Genomic DNA, 21,332 nt, shown 5'->3' on the forward strand with positions numbered 1-21,332 from the left:
TCTGCATTCCTAACTGCATTCGCATAGGTTACCCCCCCACCCCCCCCCACCCCTCACAGGTTTATACAATGATATGTTCTTGAATGCTATACAATATAAAGAAATTCCGTGAATATGCACTTTTTGTTAAGGCTGAATTTAAAAGAAAAAAATACCTTCTGTGGAAATTTTCAGCAAAAAAAAATTAGGTGATTGGATCAGGAATAAAATAATTGACACCACTGAGTGGCGTCGATGACAAAATATCACAATCTGAGTCAATGCGCATTGCAGAGACCAAATTTTACAGCAGTCTAGACACATTCATGGCCACCCATGCCACTCGCAAAACCCGTGGCATTTTTCATAGTTCATGAAAGCAAAGCTCATTTCCACAAACCTTCTCCAACAGCCTGCTGCAATTCAAAATGACCTTTAATGGGCATGGCTTTACAGCAGTAAGCTCCTAACTGGCGCTCATGTGCTTTCCGTTGGTCAAGTCTGCAGGTGGAGTCCATTGCAGCAAGCAGCGGGCGAAGGAGAAAATTATATTCTGGGACTGGCTCAGTAGCATGCCACATGTGGTACAAAGCTCGTTGTTTTATTTTTAAAAATGTCACCTCCAACAGGACATCACTCTTTATCCGTTAATCTTAAAATGTCGCCAGATCTTTCCCCAATCCAAGACCATTAGAAACAAATGGACCACCGGCAGGCCACATGCAACCTCACAAGTGTTAAGTGAAAGGTATCAGTTACATATTGGTCCATACGACTACACACACACTATACACAGTGGGCAACAAAAGGGGAGGTTTACTTCTGCAGGTGGTAAAGTGGAACAACTACACAATTTGAGTCTTTACATGGAAAAATATAGATGAATGAAATAGCAAGTTCAGGAAACGATATCTGTTTGATTCCACGTCGAGTTTCAAATGTTTGTTAATGAAATGCAGCGAAGGCTTTTCCTTCTGAGCACGAAACCATACGTTATCTCGTATGCACAGGCCGAAGGAACGCTGTATTTTTAAAAAAGATTATTCTTGGTGTGGGAGTGAGAGGAACAAGCTGCTCCAATATTGTTGAGAAAAAAGTTAATAGTTAAATATTGCATTAGTAGATCTTATCTAAATGATGTTCTTTTTCCTCGTGAAACTACAAAATGATCAAAGGCTTTGTTTGATTTCCTTTTGATCTCAAGCCAAAATATCTTAACTCCGATGATTGAAAAGCAGTGTGTTTACGAGACTGTGCCGTGAAAAAAAGGTTCGGAAAAATTAAAACTACTTAGGGCTAAGAGACAAATTCAGAGTAATTTGAAAGCGTGCTGCTTTGATTTTGGAAAGTTGAAAGTGGATGTATTTAAAAAAAGAGATGTGAAGACATCGAGCAGTGTATCTTTTTGTCGAATGATTTCTCATCTTCCATGAATGGGATACAGCATTTTCCCCACAACACCGCTCGTGTTGGCTAGTTCAGCATTGCAGTATATTTAATCCTTGGAAAGGTCACAGAACCAAACATAAACACACACCATCAAAAGCACAGTAACAAAGGGGCAGGAGCTTTATTGTGTCCGACAATTTCATGTAAAGGGTCAAATCTGAGTAAATACGTTAGTCATATTTAGTCTGCAGCTTGCAAATACGAAAGCATTTAACTCTTCCCGTTGCCATAATTACGAAGAGCCTAACCACAAGTTCTTAAGATTGTGAAGCAAAATGGTTCAAAGAAGGCAGCAGGTAACACCAGCACCAAATTTCACAGCTTCAAGTATGACTGAATTCACTGTGTACAGTGTAATTGTAGCGTAGGACATTTGATCGTTTGGTTCGCTTGTGAGATCAGCTTGATATACTGCAACAAAACATTTTCAATATAAAAAGCAATAAAAGTATACAAAAATAGAAAATAATTACAGCAATAGGCATGGCCTGTTTATTATTTGGCTGGACAATGTAATATAGTGGGATTATTCAAGGCATCTTCTACGAGCTGAAGTTCCTGACGATCAATGGTTACATCCTTTATGCAGCCGATGAAACCAGTGCTGTAGGCCTTTGGCAATCTATTTCCAAGTGCTAGTTTCTCAATTCCACCTAGAAGAAAAGCGGACAATTGGCCATGAGAATTGAGCACAGCACGCTCTTTGAAACAAAAAGCGATATCAATTGCCATTCCAAGCACTTTTGCTGAAGGCAAAACCCACTGAATTAATGGGAATATTGCAATTCAGGGCAAAGAATTCTTCTTGGTACTAATGACACAGATCAATACATTTGAATTTCGATTAATGTATAATTGCATAATCAGTGTGTTAAAGTGGGTTCTGCTTAGTTCAGGATGTCCATAGACTGCAGGTTTAAAAAAAAACACATTTACTTTGGAATCCATAAGAAATTGTTTGTTCAGCACATTTACAATGACAATTGTCAACTGCACTTTGAAACTGGCACATCTTCAATCCATGTCCACTCTTTGCACTGGAAATTTCACAGAGCAATTAAGAAAGGAAGTCTGAGTCACTGTTATAGGAAGTATTAAGAAGTGTTTACGTGGACTGTCTTCAAAGAGAAATTCTACAGCACATTGCAAAGATTTATTGCACTTATACGTATATCATTCTCTCTCTCTCATCCAAATGGAAAATTAAGTGTCCACCAGTGCGGTTAACACAAAAGTAGAAGGAGTAAAGTCAGTGCAAATTCATTACAGAGCTGAAGCGCTCCCAACCCCAAGTGGTACCCTCCCAAGTGGTACTGCTCCACGACATCACTCCCACACTTACTTCTGAATCCTCGGACACACAAACCTGTCAACTTACTCACATCACCCAGGCACACTGATAGGAAACCTGCCCTTGCTTTTCCTTTTGAAATTCAGGTTTGCTGCCACAGCAAGTACCTATTTCAAAAACCATCAGTCTGTCATTCCCTGGTGAGTTGGGAAGTTTATTTAATGATTGGTTGAGTAAGACAGGCCCTAAAGGTCTTTGATTGCAGGGCAGCACAGTGGTGCAGTGGTTAGCACTGTAGTCTCACGGCGCCGAGGTCCCAGGTTCGATCCGAGCTCTGGGTCACTGCTCGTGTGGAGTTTGCACACACTCCCCTTGTTTGCCTGGGTTTCGCACCCTCCCCCAACTAAAGGGGGAAACGGTAGCACAGTGGTTAGCGCAGTTGCTTCACAGCGCCAGGGTCCCAGGTTCGATTCCCGCTTGGATCACTGTTTCTGCGGAGTCTGCACGTTCTCCCCGTGTCTGCGTGGATTTCCTCCGGGCGCTCCGGTTTCCTCCCACAGTCCAAAGATGTGCAGGTTAGGTGGATTGGCCATGCCAAATTGCCCTTAGTGTCCAAAAAGGTTAGAAGGGTTTGCCGGGTTACAGGGACAGGGTGGAGGTGTGGGCTTATGTAGGGTGCAAGGGCCTGTGCAGACTTGATGGGCTGAATGGCCTCCTTCCGCACTGTAAATTCTATGATGCGCAGAGTAGGTGGATTGGCCACGCTAAATTGCCACTTAATTGGAAAAAATGAACTGGGTACTCTAAATTTATTTATAAAAAAATAAAGGTCTTTGATTCCATCCCTGATATGTGTTAACTGATCTCGAGTGTGTAGCTGTGATGGGACAGGGTTCTGCCAGTTGGCTTCCAAGTGATTGTTTTAATTCAGGCTAAATGTCTTGACATCTATGTTTGCTGAGAATGTTTATACTGGAATTGTAAGGACCATTCATGGTCTTTCCAACTTACCAAGCCAGAGGGCTCCATCGGTATCCAGCTGTGTGGCGCCAAAAGGAGAAGACCCGGTTACTGGGGCTTCATTTCCCACCTGGAGAGTCCCATATCTGTGTTTTCTGTTGGACGACCAGAGAGAAGGAGAAAATTACTAATTTTAGTGAACTGATGATAACGAACAATCCTCACGATATACTACAGATCTGATGGAGGGTATGTGAATGGGCCATTCCTTAGATGGCTGGGTGGCATTCTTAATATATATCCGTGCTTTCTTCATGTTATTTCACCAATAGTAAACCTTCCGTTTCCATTCTTCTCTCCCTCTCTTTCCATATTTGTATATTCAAATTTGAGATGAGGTGGCACAGTGGTTAGCACTGCTGCCTCACAGCGCCAGGGACCCGGGTTCGATTCCCACCTCGGGTGACTGTCAGCCTGGAGTTTGCACGTTCTCCCCGTGTGTGCGTGGGTTTCCTCCGGGTGTTCCGGTTTCTTCCCACATTCCAAAGATGTGCAGGTTAGGTGGATTGGACATGCAAAATGGCCCCTTAAGGTGGGGGTTACAGGACGGGGGATTCGACCTAGGTAGGGTGGCATTTCAAAGGGTCGGTGCAGACCCGAGGGGCCGAATGGCCTCTTTCTGTGCTGTAGAGATTACATGACAGGGGTCGGGGGAGAGAAGGAGAGATTGTGCTGTATAAATAATGGCGAAAATGGAAAAAAATAAGTGGTTGCATTGTTTAATGCTGTCATTATATGTCTCAGTGAACAAACTTTTTAAAAAAATTACTCACTAGTTTGCAAAGTCAAAATCTGACCATCACACTGGAAACTGTAAGTCTTAGACCTTGGTTAGAAGAGCCGAGAAACTAGTGTTCGTTATACGCAGGAAAAATACTTAATACATTCATGTTAGCAATATTAATGCCATTAGTCTTAATATCCTTGCGAAATAGTGAAGAAAGATTTGTCATCTGGATGCATTAAGCATTCAATCACTAGAATTACCATCAGCAATCTCTATACGTGCGTCTACTCTCCAATTCTGATATTAATCTTCCCCAAAGTACTGTTAAGTAACAATTGAAGTCAAAACCAATACAGATGTGACATTTACCTGTTAGCTTTAATCCTAACCCACTGATTCGTGTTGACTGGAATTGTAGACCGGAGTATGACTGGCTTGGATCCAAGGTCATAAGTCATCTGCACATACCCATCGACGACTGCGAGTGCAATGTAGTCAGATCGCTCAGCAATTTTACCACTCCACAGAATCAGTCCCTGCGTTGCCTCGGTTTTGATGCTGAGTTCGAAGTAATTCACTTGTATCGCTTTTTCACTAACACAGAAACAAAAGTCTGATAAGAACAGGTTCAGAATTTCACATTTCTAACACGGTGGAAGCGCACTGGCAGTGCTAAATATTCACTACAGTTAGCACCTTCAGGGCTCACTAACTCCTCTGTCACCGTGACTCAGTTTAAATGATCAATTTTTAATTTACATCAAACATTTCCAAGAAAGCCTTTTCCCATATACCACCCAGAGACATAGATTTGCGGCTTTTGGAGCTGTCTAGATGAAATAAGTATCATAAGACCATAAGACGTAGGAGCAGAATTAGGCCATTCAGCCCATTGAGTCTGCTCTGCCGTTCAATCATGGCTGATGTGTTTTTCATCCCCATTCTCCTCCCTTATCCCCATAACCCTTGATCTCCTTATTAATCAAGAACCTATCTGTCTCTGTCTTAAAGACACTCAGTCATTTGGCCTTCGCATCCCTCTGCGGTTGAGAGTTCCACAGATTTGGTGGGTTTTAGCCAGATTTAAGGAAGTTGGACATTTGTACTTTATTTGTTGTGCTTGTCATTTGGGGCAGCACGGTAGCATAGTGGTTAGCACAATTACTTCACAGGTCCTGGGTCCCAGGTTCGATTCCCGGCTTAAGTCACTGTCTGTGCGGAATCTGCACGTTCTCCCCGTGTCTGCGTGCGTTTCCCCCAGGTGCTCCGGTTTCCTCCCACAGTCCAAGGATATGCAGTTTAGGTGCAGGATTGGCCACGTTAAATTGCCTTTAGTGTCCAAAAAAAAAAGATTGGGCGACATTCTCAGATCCTGAGGCCGTGGTAAATGCCGTCGTGAAACATGCCCCCAAGAGCAGCGATTCTGACAGGGGGCCAGCACGTCCCTGGAGCGACCCACGCTGCTCCAGCTGCCGATATAGGCGGCAGATGGGCGCTGCGGGTCTGCACATGCGTAGTGCGACTGGTGCCAATGCGCGCTTGCGCAGTGGGACCAGCGCGATTGCGGGCATGCGCGGTGGGTCCCTTCTCCACGCCGGCCCCGTGCAACACGGCGTAGGGCTACAGGGGCCTGCGCAGAGCAAAAGAGGCCCACAGACAGAGAGGCCGGCCCACCGATCGGTAGGCCTCAATCACCGGCCAGGCCACAGCGGAGGCCCCACCTTGGGTCGGAGAATCGGCGAACCAGCGTCGGGACGGTGTGGCACGATTCTCACCCGGCCCGGCGATTCTCCGGCCCGGCCTGGGCTGAGAGAATCCCGCCCATTGGGTGGGGTTACTGGGTTATGGGGATTGGTTGGAAGTGTGGGCTTAAGTCGGGTGCTCTTTCCAAGGGCCGGTGCAGGCTCGATGGGCTGAATGGCCTCCTTCTGCACTGTGAATTCTGTAAATTCTATGCTCAGCGCATTTGAATGTCTTCAAGGACAGATTTGAAGAGGTTTACAGGGCAAACGAGTGGTAGGAGCAGAACGTTGTATGTCTGCAAAATCTAAAGGGGTGACCCAATTGGGGGGAACTATTACAACAGGGTGAAAGCCTATGGAGAACCTCAGAAGTCTTTAGCAGCTTTTCCCTTGGTTTGGGAGGCAGGGGATTAAGAGGCGACTTGACTGAAATTAAGGAAAACGAGGCCGGACGCCAGAGAAGCTGGTGCCCAATCAGGCTGTATATCATCTCCAAGTCATGCTGTCTTTAATGTCGTGCCATTAAAACCTTGGTATTCTGTGATTTGGAAGCATTGTATTATGGCTAGGCAGGTACTCACATATTGTAATATGCCATTGGGTCTACTGTCAACAGTAGCACCAATTGTCTATCAAGTCAGGCCAGCACGGTGGCACAGTGGTTAGCACCGCTGCCTCACAGCGCAGAGGACCCGGGTTCGATCCCGGCCCCGGGCCACTGTCTATGTGGAGTTTGCACAGTCTCCCTGTGTCTGCGTGGGTTTCACCCCCACAACACAAAAAGATGTGCAGGGTAAGTGGATTGGCCACACTAAAATTGCCCCTTAATTGGAAAAAAAGAATCGGGTACTCGAAATTCATAAAAGAAAAATTGTCCATCAAGTTGAGGCAGTGCCTAAAGGACATAGAGAATCTCTCGCACCACTCAGACGTCCAAAAGAATTTCTCTTCTTTCAAACATGTCGGACAGGGGTATTCCCAGTGGGAAGCCCATTGGGTGTCTAACAGGATGAGGACTGAAATGCTATTTACACTTGACAAAGCTTCTTGAAAACTCAACTGCCCAAACAAATGCAGAAAAATATCTGAAAAGGTGACAGAAATAGTCTTTCCTTAATATCCCTGCACACTTTCCCTCGTCTTACTGTTGCTGAGAAATCCTGGATAGCTGTTTCAAATGTTTGATATCCTGCACATTAAAATGACAGAAAAATGCACAAATGGGCAGAGCACTGTCCAAATGGGGTTTCCACCCTTTTTCTGCTGCTGACCATTTGAACACAGTCTAGTTTCTGGGCGATATCCATCATAAAATACAGGCTCGGCTTGTGAATGTCAGAGGGTTAACAGACCACACTGGTTACTTACAGTGCCACAGACACAACACCCAGAGATACAGAACATTTAAAGACCAAACAGCATCAAATACACCATCAGCAAGCCTTTAGGTTAAAAGAAACCGAGAGCACACTCCTGTGCTGGCTGATAAAACTATAAATAATGGAACTTAATATGGGTTTAAACATCATAGATTCAAATCTACGCCAAACAAGTGTTTTATACAGGAATCCCAGCAATCTGATTTTAAGATTCATGCCAATGTTCAGAGTTTAGAATTGGAGTGTCGCAGAAAGATACGAACACTGAAGTCTCTTACTATAAGCTGCAATGTGCTATGGGCCAATGAGCCTGCGAGGCACACACCCTGTTTGACTATTTGGGAAGGTTTACTCACCCAGGTTGCGTCAGGCTGATTTATTCAACAGGACACAAGAAAATCAGACCTAAAAGCTGGATTTCACCCAATGAAATCCATTTTGGGGGATTGCAATTGCTTCCGACTGCTAAATGACCAGTGGGAGCAAAAAGGCAGAGAATGAATATTTGAAGTTTGAAAGAATTAAAATGGATAGAGTCGAGTACAATATATGTAAAGTGGAGATAGGAAGAGAGATTACCGAATGTTTGCTTTGAATGGAGACTAAGGCTGATATTAATTGCTCTGAGAGAAGGTGTGACAGACATCGGGGACCATTGAAGGGATGCAGGTGGTGACCTGTGCATTGTGTTTCTGAATTCTGGGGATGGCAAGATTGATGGAAATGGTCTATTCTAGCACCGTATAGCCTGTGTTTTTGACAAGCAACAACATTTTGAGATGCAATTAATGGCGACGGGTAATCTACTGGAAACAGCAGAGGAAGCAGAATACGTAATAGTGACGAGAAGAGAAGTGGACAAATATTTCAAAACTTTCATACTTTCAACTTCAGGAACAAACTGGGACAAGCCAGTAGGATTGGCCAAATGATCAAGCTTCTGCTGCTTTTTGATCAACCGTCAAAGGGTTTTGGAGAGGGTGCAGAGGATGTTTACCAGGATGTTGCCTGGTCTGGAGGGTGTTAGCTATGTGGAGAGGCTGAAACAATCAGACTGTTTTCATTAGAACGACGGAGGTTGAGGGCTGACCTGATAAGAGGTCTACAAGATTATGAGAGGCATGGATAGAATGGATGGGCAGGCACTCTTTCCCAGGGTGGAAGGGTCAGTCACCAGGGGGCATAGGTTTAAGGTCCGTGGGACAACGTTTGGAGGAGATGTGCGATGCAGGTTTTTTACAGAGGGTGGTGAGTGCCTGAAACGCGTTGCCAGGGGGGGGGGTTGTGGAAGCAGATACATTAATGGTGTTCAAGAGGCATCTTGAAAAATACATGGATAGGATGGGTATAGAGGGATACGGCATTAGGAAGTGCTGAGGGTTTTGGCCAAGGGTTTTATCATTTAAAAATAAATTTAGAGTACCCAATTATTTTTTCCAAGGGGCAATTTAGCATGGCCAATTCACCTAGCCTGCACATCTTTTGGGTTGTGGGGGTGAAACCCACCCAGGCACGGGGAGAATGTGCAAACTCCACACGGACAGTGACCCAGGGCCGGGATTCGAACCCGGGTCCTCAGCGCCGTAGGCAGCAATGCTAACCACTGTGCCACCGTGCTGCCCTCAAGGGGGGTATCATGACCAGTACTGGCTTGGAGAGTCGAAGGGCCTGTTCCTGTGCTGTATTGTTCTTTGTGTTGTGTAGTACTATAATTATAAAATCCACTGCAGGAGTTCGCACATTTTCCCCATGTCTGCATGGGTCTCACCCCCACAACCCAAAAATATGCCTAGTAGGTGAATTGGCCACGCTAAATTTCCCCTTGATTGGGGGGGGGGGAAAAAAAAATTGGGTACTCTCAATTTATGAAATAAAACTCTGCCTCAGCCTTGCGGTTTTATGATGTTCAGTGTCTCAAGGCACTACCTAAACCAAAATGGTATTTTAATCATCTATACAGATGCTGCTGTATTACCAATGTGCTTTTTTAACCAACCCCAACAACAATACATTGTAAATGTTACTTTCTTTTTTCATTTTGGGCAGGGCTTTGTGATTGGTGGCGTGGGGAGGGGGAGGAGGAAGAGTTTTCCCCTCTGGTCAATGAAGAAGCTGCATTTATCTAGCACCTATGCCCCCCCCCCCCCTCGCCCCGGCAACATCCCCGATGCTTCACAGCCAGGGTAATGCTTTTGAAGTGTAACCACTGTTGTAACGTCAGCAAGGCGTGAAGTCGGCTAAATCTTTTGATTATCGTTTAAGAGCATGGCAGATCTGAGGGCAGCACGGTGACGCAGTGGTTAGCATTGCTGCCTCACGGCGCTGAGGTCCCAGGTTCGATCCCGGCCCTGGATCACTGTCGGTGTGGAGTTTGCAGATTCTCCCCGTGTCTGCGTGGGTTTCGCCCCCCACAACCCAAAGGTGTGCCGGCTAGGTGGATTGGCCATGCTAAATTGCCCCTTAATTAGAACAAATGAATTGGGTACTCTAAAATTAATGAAAAAAGAGCATGACAGATCTCTAACTCTGGTGGTTACTGTGTGACTGTCTCAGTGATTTCACTGAATAGCACAGATTTAGATATCCAAATCAGAGAAGCTGGAAAAATCCAATTGTACAGCAAATTCAAGTGAGCTCTCATTTTCTTTTTAATTAGACCCAAGACGCGGTGATGAAAGCCACCACACAGGACAGCCACAGACAAATGCAGTGAGTGTAAGCATGGTGAAGACTCACCTTTGATCTGAAGGATAGTCCATGAACTCAGGACTTAGGGGGAAGGGAGGCAGAAAGAAAAATGCATGCATGCAGTAAGTAGCAGTGAAGATTGTTTAATTGCTGAATCATTAAGGGAAAGCTAAAGAGCAGTCAGTAAAAAGCCAAGTTTTACCTAAATCAACCAACACATGTAAACTCTAAATCAAAAATCTGAAAATACCAAGAATGGAAACGGTGGAACTTTTTTTTTTTACGAGAACACACTTAAGATAGAAAGTTGATCTTAATTCTGCAAACCAAATGTAAAACTCAGGAAATACTAACGTAGATATGAAAGATAAAGGTTAAAAAAATTTACAGTAAAGTGTTGGAGCAGCTGGGCCAGTGTTAACTGGATACAGAGGTTACCTGGCCCCTGCGCTCCTACAATGGAGTGCTTACAATAGCACATAAAAGGAAGTCTTAGAATAAGCCAACAGCCAATGGGCTGGATTCTTCCATCTCCCCCGCCGCAAGAAAGCCGCAAGACGCCAACAATGGAAAAATCCATTGAATTTGGGCTGAATTCTCCGGTCGCCAGGCGAACGAGGCCAGAGAATCCCGCCCATTGTCTCTCAACCGCAGACTATATTTGAGGCAAGCGGACCCAAGGAAGGAAAATGCTAGCTAAGAGAGGAAAAGGAAATTTATCGTCAATTTTTTAAAAATAGGTCACCAAAAACTCTTTGAAGAAAAAGTTGAATTATCATTCAATGCACCAGCACAGTTTGATCCCCTGAACTTCCTGATCTCTATCCTACAGTATGCGCAGTAAGAAGTCTTACAATGCCAGGTTAAAGTCCAACAGGTTTGCTTCAAACAGGAGCAGTGCTCCGAAAGCTAGTGTTTGAAACAAACCTGTTGGACTTTAACCTGGTGTTGTAAGACTTCTTACTGTGCTCACCCCAGTCCAAAGCCGGCATCTCCACATCATGGCTACAGTATGCGAGCAGAAAGGGGTAGCAGAAATAGTAGTGTCCTCTAATGGCTCAATGCTGAGCCAGCTGATCTGATGGCGAAGATTCTACAAGTGGTCTTGAATTCTCCGCAGTGAAGAGGGGTGGGTGTTTAAAAAGAATCACAGAATTGTTGGGTGCGGAAGGGGGCTTTGTCCCATCATGTCTGCAATGGCTCTCCGACTGAGAAATTCACCTTGTACAATTTTCCCGCTGTCGACTCCTCACCCTGAACATTCTTCCTTTTCAGGTAACAGTCTAATTCCTTTCTGAATGCTTCAATTGAATCTGCCTCCATCACAATCTCAGGCAGTGTATTCCAAACCATAATTCCAAAACCACTGTTTATCTGTGGCATCCGAAGGAATATATTTATTCTGTACCTTTGCAAACTGACAAAGAACCATCCCATTCTAACCCTGCAGTTATGTGAGCCTTTTATTTTTTATTTTTTTTAAAAAGAATGCGCGAAAAGAATACTTTGCTCAGGAGCATGACAAAATAGGGATTTGATATTTTGAAACAAATCTGTGTTATTAATATAATATTAAACAATTTAACATCGCACCTGAAAATAGCTTACAATTACCCCATAAACAACACAATACCTTTAATTACTATCTTTATTCCCAATTAAACAACAGGAAATAAAAACATACCGCTCTCAATCCATCCAACATTCCAGTGGCACAGATTAACATGAGCTTTCCAGAACAGATTTGGCTCCTGTTAGAATGCCTACAGACTCTGGCTGGATTTAAACTGGTTTGTTTAAGCTTTTCCCTTGTCCTCAGACAAGTCTGCTCTGCTTTAAATACCATCAAATCTTTTTTTTAACTATCCTACAGTGAGAAAAAGACTTTAATTATGGTCACAAAGGGTAGCCAGTTTAGAACTCAATTCAAAACAAACTCAATTTCTTAAAACGTCTGAATACCACAGCTCCGTCCAGCAATGACATCATCTCCCAAAGCTGAAAACACGTAACTCCCCAGACTCCCCCCAGTCAAACAACATTGCATTAGCCCAGGCAGAAAACACATTCCTCTGGGCAATTTCACCTCTAGGAGGGCGGAACGGTGGCGCCCTGGTTAGCACTGCTGCCTCATGGCACCGAGGACTACTGCAGCCGAACAAACTCTAACCCAGACCGTGAATCCTTAAATTGCCAGATGTTTATAATCCTATAGATCTAAAATCCTGCATTCATCACATTATACAACAGCACCAGGTTATCATACTTAAATATATACTATCCGACTGTGATGGGATATTTTATGATGCAAGAACAAGTTTGAAAATGTTTCCCTACTGCTCTGCTCCATCAAAGATCTGGGGCCAGATTTTCTGCCTCCCCCCCGCATGGCGTATTTTGTGGCAGCGTAGGCAGCCCGCTTTTACCGTGACTCACACACTTTGTCGCTGGGGAACGTGCCCGGGACTGGAGAGGGAGGGGGGTTGCCATCGATGGGACCCAAAGATGCCACTGGAGGGAAGGGTCAGAACATTTTGGTCCTTGGTTTGGTTGTATTTCCTTTTCTGGAAAATTGCAAATTTGACCAGATACTTGACCAAAAAAAAGACGAATGCAATTTGCGCCTGGATTACTGATTGTGCCAAATCGTAAAATGTATTAAGCCAAATAAGAGGCCGGAATTCTCCGACCATCGGTTGGTGGCGGCGCCCGGCCCCGGGTCTCCCGGTGGTGTGGGATGGCTTCAATGGGAATCCCGATTGATAGCGGCAGGAACAGAGAATCCTGCTGCCAGCGGATGGCGCGACGCTTCCCATGCCAAGAAACATGCAGCGGAGAGGCCAGGGAATCCCACCCAGTGTCTTCAAGAGCCTGAATGCCTGTATTGAATTTATTGGGAAAAGGAACTCACACCGTCGAATAAATGCTGCAATATCCATGCGGAATCTGGAGATCCCGCAGTTTAATTTGTTGCATCAATATCCTAATCAGATCAGACTGATGACATGATTAAGGCACTCTCAAGGGGGGACCTGGTCCTCTATTGTTCCTATAGCCGCACCCTGTCAGTATCTCCCTCGAGAAGGAGGAGTACGAGGAAGGTAAGGATGAAAATTTCTCAAGGAAGAGTACATTTTTAATTCTCTTCCCCATCATTTTATTTTTTTATGAAGCGTATATATTACCAGATCATTTTACAAATGTGGCATTTCACACCTGCTAATTATATAAAGCTGGCTTTGTATAAAGTATTGGGAGGAACAAAATGTTATTGTTCAATAATAACATTGTTCCTCTTGCCTTTGCTACCGGAAATCAAATGTATCTATACAAGGTCAATATTACACAGTTGTGCCGATAATCCTAAAGTTTTGCTTTAATATCTTCCATTCACAGAACATAGTTTGCTTCTTATTCAACCCGAACCATCAGAAGCTGGTGAAGAAATGTGAGGAATAAAAACAGGGGGTTGGAAAAGAAAAGAGGTCCATCAACAGCGGAGGACAAGAGCATCTGAACCATTAACCGGCCTTCTCTTTGCAAATTCCAATCTGCTGGGCACTTCCAAAGGTTCTGCTTTCCATCGTCTGTATTTATGTTTGATCTCAGAAACACGGAAGACTATGGCCTGAATTTTGGTCAAGACGGAGAGTCTCACAGCATTACATAAACGGTGATGGAGACCTGAAGCTGGATGTCCCACCTGGAACGTTGCACTACCATTTTCCCAGTGGTGGGTGCGGAGAATCGGCACGATGCCAGTTGGGCACCGCTCTAGGCCCCCCCCCCCCCCACCCCGGCGATTCTCGGACGAGCGGCCACGCTGAAAAAGCCGAATCCCGCTGGCGCCGTCCACACCTGCTCTTTCCCGGCGGGACCTCAGGGTGGATGAATCTGGGGGCGGCCTGGTGGGGGGTCCTCTGGGGGGGGGGGGGGGGGGTCCGACCACAGGGGGGTCCTCTGCTGCGGGCTGGCCCGCGATCGAGGCCTACCGATCGGCGGGCCGGCTTCTCGGCTGAGGGCCTCTTTTGTTCCGTGCTGGCCCCTGTAGACCTACGCTATGTTGTGTTGGGGCTGGCGCGGAGAAGGGAGCCACCGCGCATGCATGGCAATCGCGCCGGTCCCACTGGGCATGCGAGGACCCCGTGGCGCCCATCCGATGCCGGGATCGGCAGCTGGAGCAGCATGGGTCACTCCAGTGCCATGCTGGACCCCTGTAGGCCATGTTCGCTCCTGAGGCCATGTTGACGCCCTCGTGAAACGCAACGCCATTTACGACAGCGTCAACACTTAGGCTCAGGATCAGAGAATCCCACCCATGGTCTGGGGAGTAGGAGTAAATTCAGCCTACTTGATACTGATAATAAAATGCCATTCAAGAAACCTATTCTTAAAGTTTCTCAACCTCAAATCTCAACCTGAAACTTCTATTCAGAGTCCACATCAAAGACAGCTATTATTTTAAGTTTTCTTGAGTTTTTTAAAACAATAAAATTAGAACACCTGCTGAGAAAATTTTAGCCGTTGAAACTGAGCCAAGCTTTCAAAATGATATAATGATAGCCCTTGGAGAAATGACAACATCGACCTCTGTTGAAAGTGCACAAACCAAAGGTAATTTCTTTCTTCTTACCTATATGAGATGACCTGCCAATTGAAGCAGTCCAGTAGAGGGTTTTTAACTCCCACTGATAGCTGAAGCCTGCTTTCACCCCCTCCCAATCCCCTTTTAAAGAGCGGGGGATTTAAAAACCTTCAGGTCATTACACTTAAGTAGACCTTATTTGCCCTTCAAGAGTATTTACATCTTCATGGTTAGGCGTTGAGGTCCCAGGTTCAATCCCGGCTCTGGGTCATTGTCCGTGTGCAGTTTGCACATTCTCCCCCTGTTTGCGTGAGTTTCGCCCCCACAACCCATAGATGTGCAGGTTAGGTGGATTGGCCACACTAAATTGCCCCCTAATTGGAAAAAATGAATTGGATACTCTAAATTTAAAAAAAAAAAGTATTTACATCTACTCCATCAATTCATAATTCTCACATTACGGGTTAAAGTCCCTGCAACACTCATAATGGGGCATTTTTGAAGATACAAGCCAATTTTGTTGCGCAAAATTGGTAATTACATTGCTGAATGTTTTTTGCAGTGCAGTGAATGTTGTAAGAAAATTTCACCCACCCACCACTGGAATTACAAAAGGAACTTTATTAAGCTGGCACTGAAGGGAGAATCTTTTGAACGTCATTTCAGGCAACAGAGCCAAAGTGCTACATGCCTGATGTAGCTGCCAATGGAACAGCGAACTATTCGTTCCAAACCAACTAAAAAGCTTCAGTGTATCTACTTGGACTCCCGCGTGGCACGGTGGCTCAGTGGTTAGCACTGCTGCCTTGCGGCGCCGAGGTCCCGGGTACGATCCCCACCTCGAACCACTGTCCGTGTGGAGTTTGCACATTGTCCCCGTGTCTGCGTGGGTCGCACCCCCGCAACCCAAAGATGTGCAGGGTAGGTGGATTGGCCACGCTAAATTGCCCCTGAATTGGGAAAAAATAAATTGGGTACTCTAAATTTACTTATTTTTATAAATTTAGAGTACCCAATTCCTTTTTTCCAATTAAGAGGCAATTTAGCGTGGCCAATCCACCTACCCTGCACATCTTTGGGTTGCGGGGGCGAAACCCACGCAGACACGGGGACAATGTGCAAACTCCACACGGACAGTGGCCCAGAGCAGGGATTGAACCTGGGACCTCGGCGGCGTGAGGCATCAGGGCTAACCCACTGCGTTACCGTGCTGCCTCTAAATGTATTTTTAAAAACTACTTGTACTCTCCGTCACCCACCTCGCCACCAGTTCCTCCCCCTCCCAAACAAAAAATTGTTGGCGCAACATCAATTAAAAAGTATTTTGAGTTCATTTGAATTCTTGCAATGCAAAGTCTCCCTCTCTGTTGCTTCACCCACTGTTTGCTGCAGCTAATTCAGTACAGCCGAGATCGGGGTGCATTTGTTTGCTGTGGAGGGCTTACATCCTTTTCTGCTCATTATCAACATTTATGCACACATTCTTTAGAGGTTTTGCAGCTTTTGAATCAAAGTCACACAAGTAAATTTACCTAACAACAATTCAGGATTTTATAAAGATTCTCCTCGGCAATAAACACTGTCCTTGCGGTAAAGGGATGGACCAACATGCACATAACATAGAGAGAAAGCAGGAAATGCCGTAATTATTCTTGCCGATTGGACACTGTCTGTATAAAGGTTAGGTAATGACTCAGGTATGTACCCTTCACCAGAGCTGTTCCAACAAACAACGTACACATTAACTGGTCGTCTCCCTCTTTACACTCCCTGACTGTCCTCTCAGCTATTCACGAGCAAAACATACGCATTAGGAGCAGGAGTAGGCCACTCGGCCCCTCACACCTGCTCCACCATTCCATAAGATCGTGGCAAATCTGATTTTAACCTCAAATCCACATTACTGCCTACCCCTATAACCTTTCGCCCCCTTTGTTAATCAAGAATCTATCCTGCTCTACCTTAAAAATATCCAATGATTCTGTTTCCACTGCCTCTTGAGGAACAGAGTTGCAGAGACTCGCCACCCTCTGAGAAACATTCTCCTCGTCTCATTTGCATTGTTTGCAGCAGTGAAGATGGTCAGGGTTTGGCTTCTGCTCTTTGGGACGCCTGACATGAGATGAGCCATGTGGTCTTCCTGGCTTTATTCTGGTGCAAGGAACACTCCCTATGAATCTGCATCCAAACTCTCAAAGCGCAAGATAGCATTTTCCACATCCTGCTCTGAATGGCCAGTTAACTCCAGATGAATGAACAACTAACCACAAATTTATATGATTCACCAGGACGTGCGCTAATGGACAAAAAAAAAATGCTTGGAGAGAAAGTAATTTGTCAGCCCTGATGAGCAGGATGTTGCAGGATTTCTACGTAATCAGGTGAAAGAAGCACCGATATGCTCATTTTTTAAAAGTCCAATATCAGACGATGGAAAATTATTTGCACAGTAGCGTTTACTCGGATGCACACTTAGAGAGTATAAATAGCATCATTATGAGTGAGAGCTGGGTGGAGATTTTTTAAGTATTTAATTTGAGAGATTCTTTTGAAAAGAATAACAAGAGAAACCAGAACCCTGTCTGTAAGGAAACATTCAACCGCTTTGTTCCTGTCACCGCTAGAACTGCAATGCCTTGCAAGAATGATGAGGTGGTCAGCAGGCGAGAGCAGGATTTTGCACAACAGGATGGAATCTTTCTCAGTGGAAGGTTAAGTGCTGAGACCAGGAGGGGTGAGATGTGAAATCGGGCATGATCAGGGGAGAGGAGGGAGGCCCAAGGTTTCCTCTTTGGACATGAAGAAACACAATGTTACCATTAATAATTCTCCGCAATAAAATTGTAACAAAAAAGTTTAGTTCTGAACTAGGTATCAACTGCCCCAATTATACCAGTCCTCAGGTTTTGCCTGTGTGTGTTAGTGTTATGTTAATTGTATTGTTAAGGATGAACAAGTGGAGGGTATTGATTAAGTATCTTGAGCACAATCGCTTCTCGGCCTTTTTGGCTCAGATCAAGTGTCAGATCGAGCCCAGGACGAGGTGCGATACCATTTCTTGTCAGCTTGGATCTTGCATGCCTCTCGCCTGAGGAGACCATGAATTAGCCTCAATTTGAATTTGGGTTGCTTTTTGGAGCAAACAATGAGATAGATTGAGGGTTTGCCCTCTCCAGTATCTCCAGTAACTAAAAAAGGGACTAGGTCCAGGCAGCAGATGTCGAGGGGCATCGCCCGACCAGACCAGACTGTCTGCGCCTGCACCGTTGTTACATTCCCGGCTGGGTGGCCTTGGGAGGGCGCATGGGGCGTCCACTGTTACACTTCATGCCTTCCGCGATCGGTGGGCGGCATGGCGGCGGCTGTGCATTGTCACCCCCAGGAACGATATTCTGGGTTTACTTAGTTAAGTTCCCTTTGACATTTTGTTCTGCGTTAGTGTCCCACCGAGGGCTAACATCAGTGTCACCTTTGCTTAATATATTCACTCGTGTTTAAAAAAGGACTGTTTTTTGTTACAGTGCCTCTTTCAGGGGATGGTCATTAGTTAAACTGTACATTTGGTTTTAGTTTACCCAAATGAGTAAAAAAAAGGGAGATTGTTGGGAAATGGGGTCGTTGGCAGGTAGGAGGCAGCGATACGTAATGCTGCTTTCTGTGAATAAACCTCAAGAAAAGGGTGCGATTCTCGATTCATACTTCACCACCTGGCTTAAATGGTACTGGTGGGTCTAGCATTGTCTGTGAATTTGCAGTAATAATTGCATCAGGGTCCAAAATATGCCTCAGACCCCAATTATATGGCAGGTGGGCCCAAGGCTGTCAGTCCAGCAGCTAAAATGGCAGCTGGTGCAAAGGTGCCATTTTAACCACACACCCTGGTCGAGGCAATATACTCCCTTATCTGTTTTATTCTTTGTTAAAAAGCATATTTTAAACATGATTATTTCAATTTTTATACAAAAGTACAACTGCCTGATAGAAGAGAGATATTCAGTGCCAACATATTCACGTTGACCCAGCGACTAGCATAGTCTTTTAAAAATATAGGTCATCAGTTACATAGCCCAGTGGTAGGGAAGCTTTCCTTCTCTGCTCCTCAAAGGCTGAGCTAATTGTTCCAAGCTCACTGTGCTGAGGTGGAAGGGGAATGAAATAATGGAGCATTTTGCAGTATCGCAGGACACACAGGTGAGTTTGTTTACAGGTGTGCATGCTGACCTGATCGCTGTGCCCTGGGGTATGGGTACAGCTAAACTTTCCCTCTATAATCGCAGGAAACGTCACCCTAAACTGTATGCGCGTACTCCCCACAGCAGCCGAATCTCACGTTTCAGGCCAGTCATCCACTTGTGCTGGTTACGCAATTTAAACTTTGATGGGGGAAAACACACTTTGATTTAAAATCGGACTCTTTTTGGTAATGAGTGAGAAACTCTTATTCTTGCTGCATAACTATAAGAACAGATAAATGGAGATCAGAGATTGTGCGGGAAGTGAAGGAATTTATATTGTGTAGACGTATTTTATTTCAAGCCATAAGATACAGGTTGTGTTTCCAGCACTGTCTCGCACTCAGTAGTTGTAAGTCGACAGAATACAACCCAGGAGATCCAAAGATTGTTGTATGGTCTTTGAAGACATCGGCCTTCAATAGCAAGGAGCCATTTAACACCTTTTATTTCCCCTTTAATCTAAGGGGCTTTAATTTTAGGCAAAGCCTAACGCCCAGGTCTTGTGTGGCTGGATGCCAGACCCTTAGTGAATACTGCAATATACCAACAAGTTTTACGAGATTTGTTCCGAAGACAACAGTCCCCTTTGATGCAATCTGAAAACTGCCTTCATTATATATTAATTGCTCGGGAAGAGGAAAATATAAGAAAAGCACACATTGGGAAATTGTGAGGTCTGAAAAGTAAACCATAACACAGCTAAGAAATCTCCAACATGCCCGAGGAACATGGGTTTCTATTCATATTTCACAATCTACTCCTCCCAAAAAGGTGCTTTTCACACACATGCCATCTCCTTGTATATTTGACATTATGGTCATGTAAACATGGTGGGGAAGGGGGTATAACATATGAATGAGTTCAGTATCTGGACATTGTACTTACTCTGGGATCTCATTTGCAAGATGGCTTGAGAGTAGAGAAAACAAGGACACACATAAGAGACAAAAACAGCCACGGCACAATGATAAAACTGGGACAGGCACAAATCACTTACTGAAGGAGAATTTCTAAGAACCAGACAAAACAAAGGAAAACAAGACAGTTCGTCGGTAATATAAATAAAAGGGCAGCACGGTGGCCTAGTGGTTAGCACAACCGCCTCACGGCGCTGAGGTCCCAGGTTCGATCCCGGCTCTGGGTCACTGTCCGTGTGGAGTTTGCATGTTCTCCCCGTGTCTGTGTGGGTTTCGCCCCCACAACCCAAAAATGTGCAGAGTAGGTGGATTGGCCACGCTAAATTGCCCCTTAATTGGAAAAAATAATTGGCTAATCTAAATTTAAAAAAAAAAAAGGTAATATAAATAAATCAGCTCCACATTTGGATTTCTGCATGGATTGACCTGTGACGTATGAATACTTAAAAGTAACACACAACACATTTTGGCATTAAAACGAATCAAAATGGCGGATCTTAGCTTCCCCAACATTTGACATTTGAACCCTCCTCAGTTTCAGCGCGTGAGTTCCGTCGAATCTTGAAGGGGCTTCAGAAATGAAGCTGCCTTTCAGGATGGTCATCACCTTGCAGCAACTGTTCTTTTTATTGGTCAGGAAGTCACACTGGAAGTGGAGCAAAGCCCCGCGATCCTCAGAGCAGAAATTTCCATTAAAAGAGCAGCTTAAGCCACATGGTACAAAGATCAGAATTCCTACAGGAACTATACACTGAGGGTGAAATTTAGGGGGCCTGTACACCGCGGGTGCAAATCCCGATATGTCTGCTAAATCTCCCTTTGAGATCTTCCCCGCTGGTGGCGTGACCAGCTTCACGGCCCTATTACCATGAAATTTAATAAAATTAAATATGCTTTAAATGGCTTAACGCTATAGCATCCACTCAGGATGGATCCCCCCCCCCCCCCCCGCCCCCCCCCCCTCTCTCTCTCTCTCTCCCCCCCCCCCCACCCCCACCCCACACACACACACACACATCCCCGGCAAAAGACAGTTGAGATGACCACATCCGGGGGGGGGGGGGGGCGCGAAGGTGCCTGGAGGCCCCGGGTGTTGAGGGTTAAGGCTGGGCAGTGCCCATTGGCACCCTGACAGTGCCCCCATGGAGGGCTCTGGTGGGGGGGGGGTGGGTAACCATCCTTCATTTTGGGGGGTGGGATAAGTGGGAAGAGTCCAATGGCAGCGTGGAGGTGTGGGGGGGAAGAGAAGGTGGAGCCTCGATGACAGTGCTGGGGGGTGGGGGGGGGGGTGTAGGGGATAGTGCCCCCCCCTATATTTAC

The 21,332-nt window shown here is 45.2% G+C and overlaps 1 protein-coding gene across 11 annotated transcripts in view; it reads right to left on the reverse strand.

Moving 5' to 3' along the window:
* Positions 1 to 1,527: 1,527 nt before the first annotated feature.
* The window catches only part of agrn (agrin), a 534,448-nt gene continuing 514,643 nt past the window's right edge, over positions 1,528 to 21,332 (reverse strand). For 5 of the 11 annotated variants that reach the window (XM_038822302.1, XM_038822301.1, XM_038822304.1 and 2 more), the window contains 3 exons: positions 4,836 to 5,060; positions 3,731 to 3,834; positions 1,528 to 2,081 (listed from right to left, as the gene is read on the reverse strand). In XM_038822302.1, the coding sequence (XP_038678230.1) occupies positions 1,924 to 2,081; positions 3,731 to 3,834; positions 4,836 to 5,060 (487 nt within the window). In that variant the 3' untranslated portion in view covers positions 1,528 to 1,923. Of the gene's footprint in view, positions 2,082 to 3,730; positions 3,835 to 4,835; positions 5,061 to 10,323; positions 10,357 to 19,980; positions 20,005 to 21,332 lie in introns of all 11 variants that reach the window. The other 6 variants (XM_038822298.1, XM_038822297.1, XM_038822299.1 and 3 more) reach the window with 2 other exon arrangements.

This window comes from Scyliorhinus canicula, chromosome 16 (genome assembly GCF_902713615.1).
Source record: "Scyliorhinus canicula chromosome 16, sScyCan1.1, whole genome shotgun sequence".
NCBI lineage: Eukaryota > Metazoa > Chordata > Chondrichthyes > Carcharhiniformes > Scyliorhinidae > Scyliorhinus > Scyliorhinus canicula.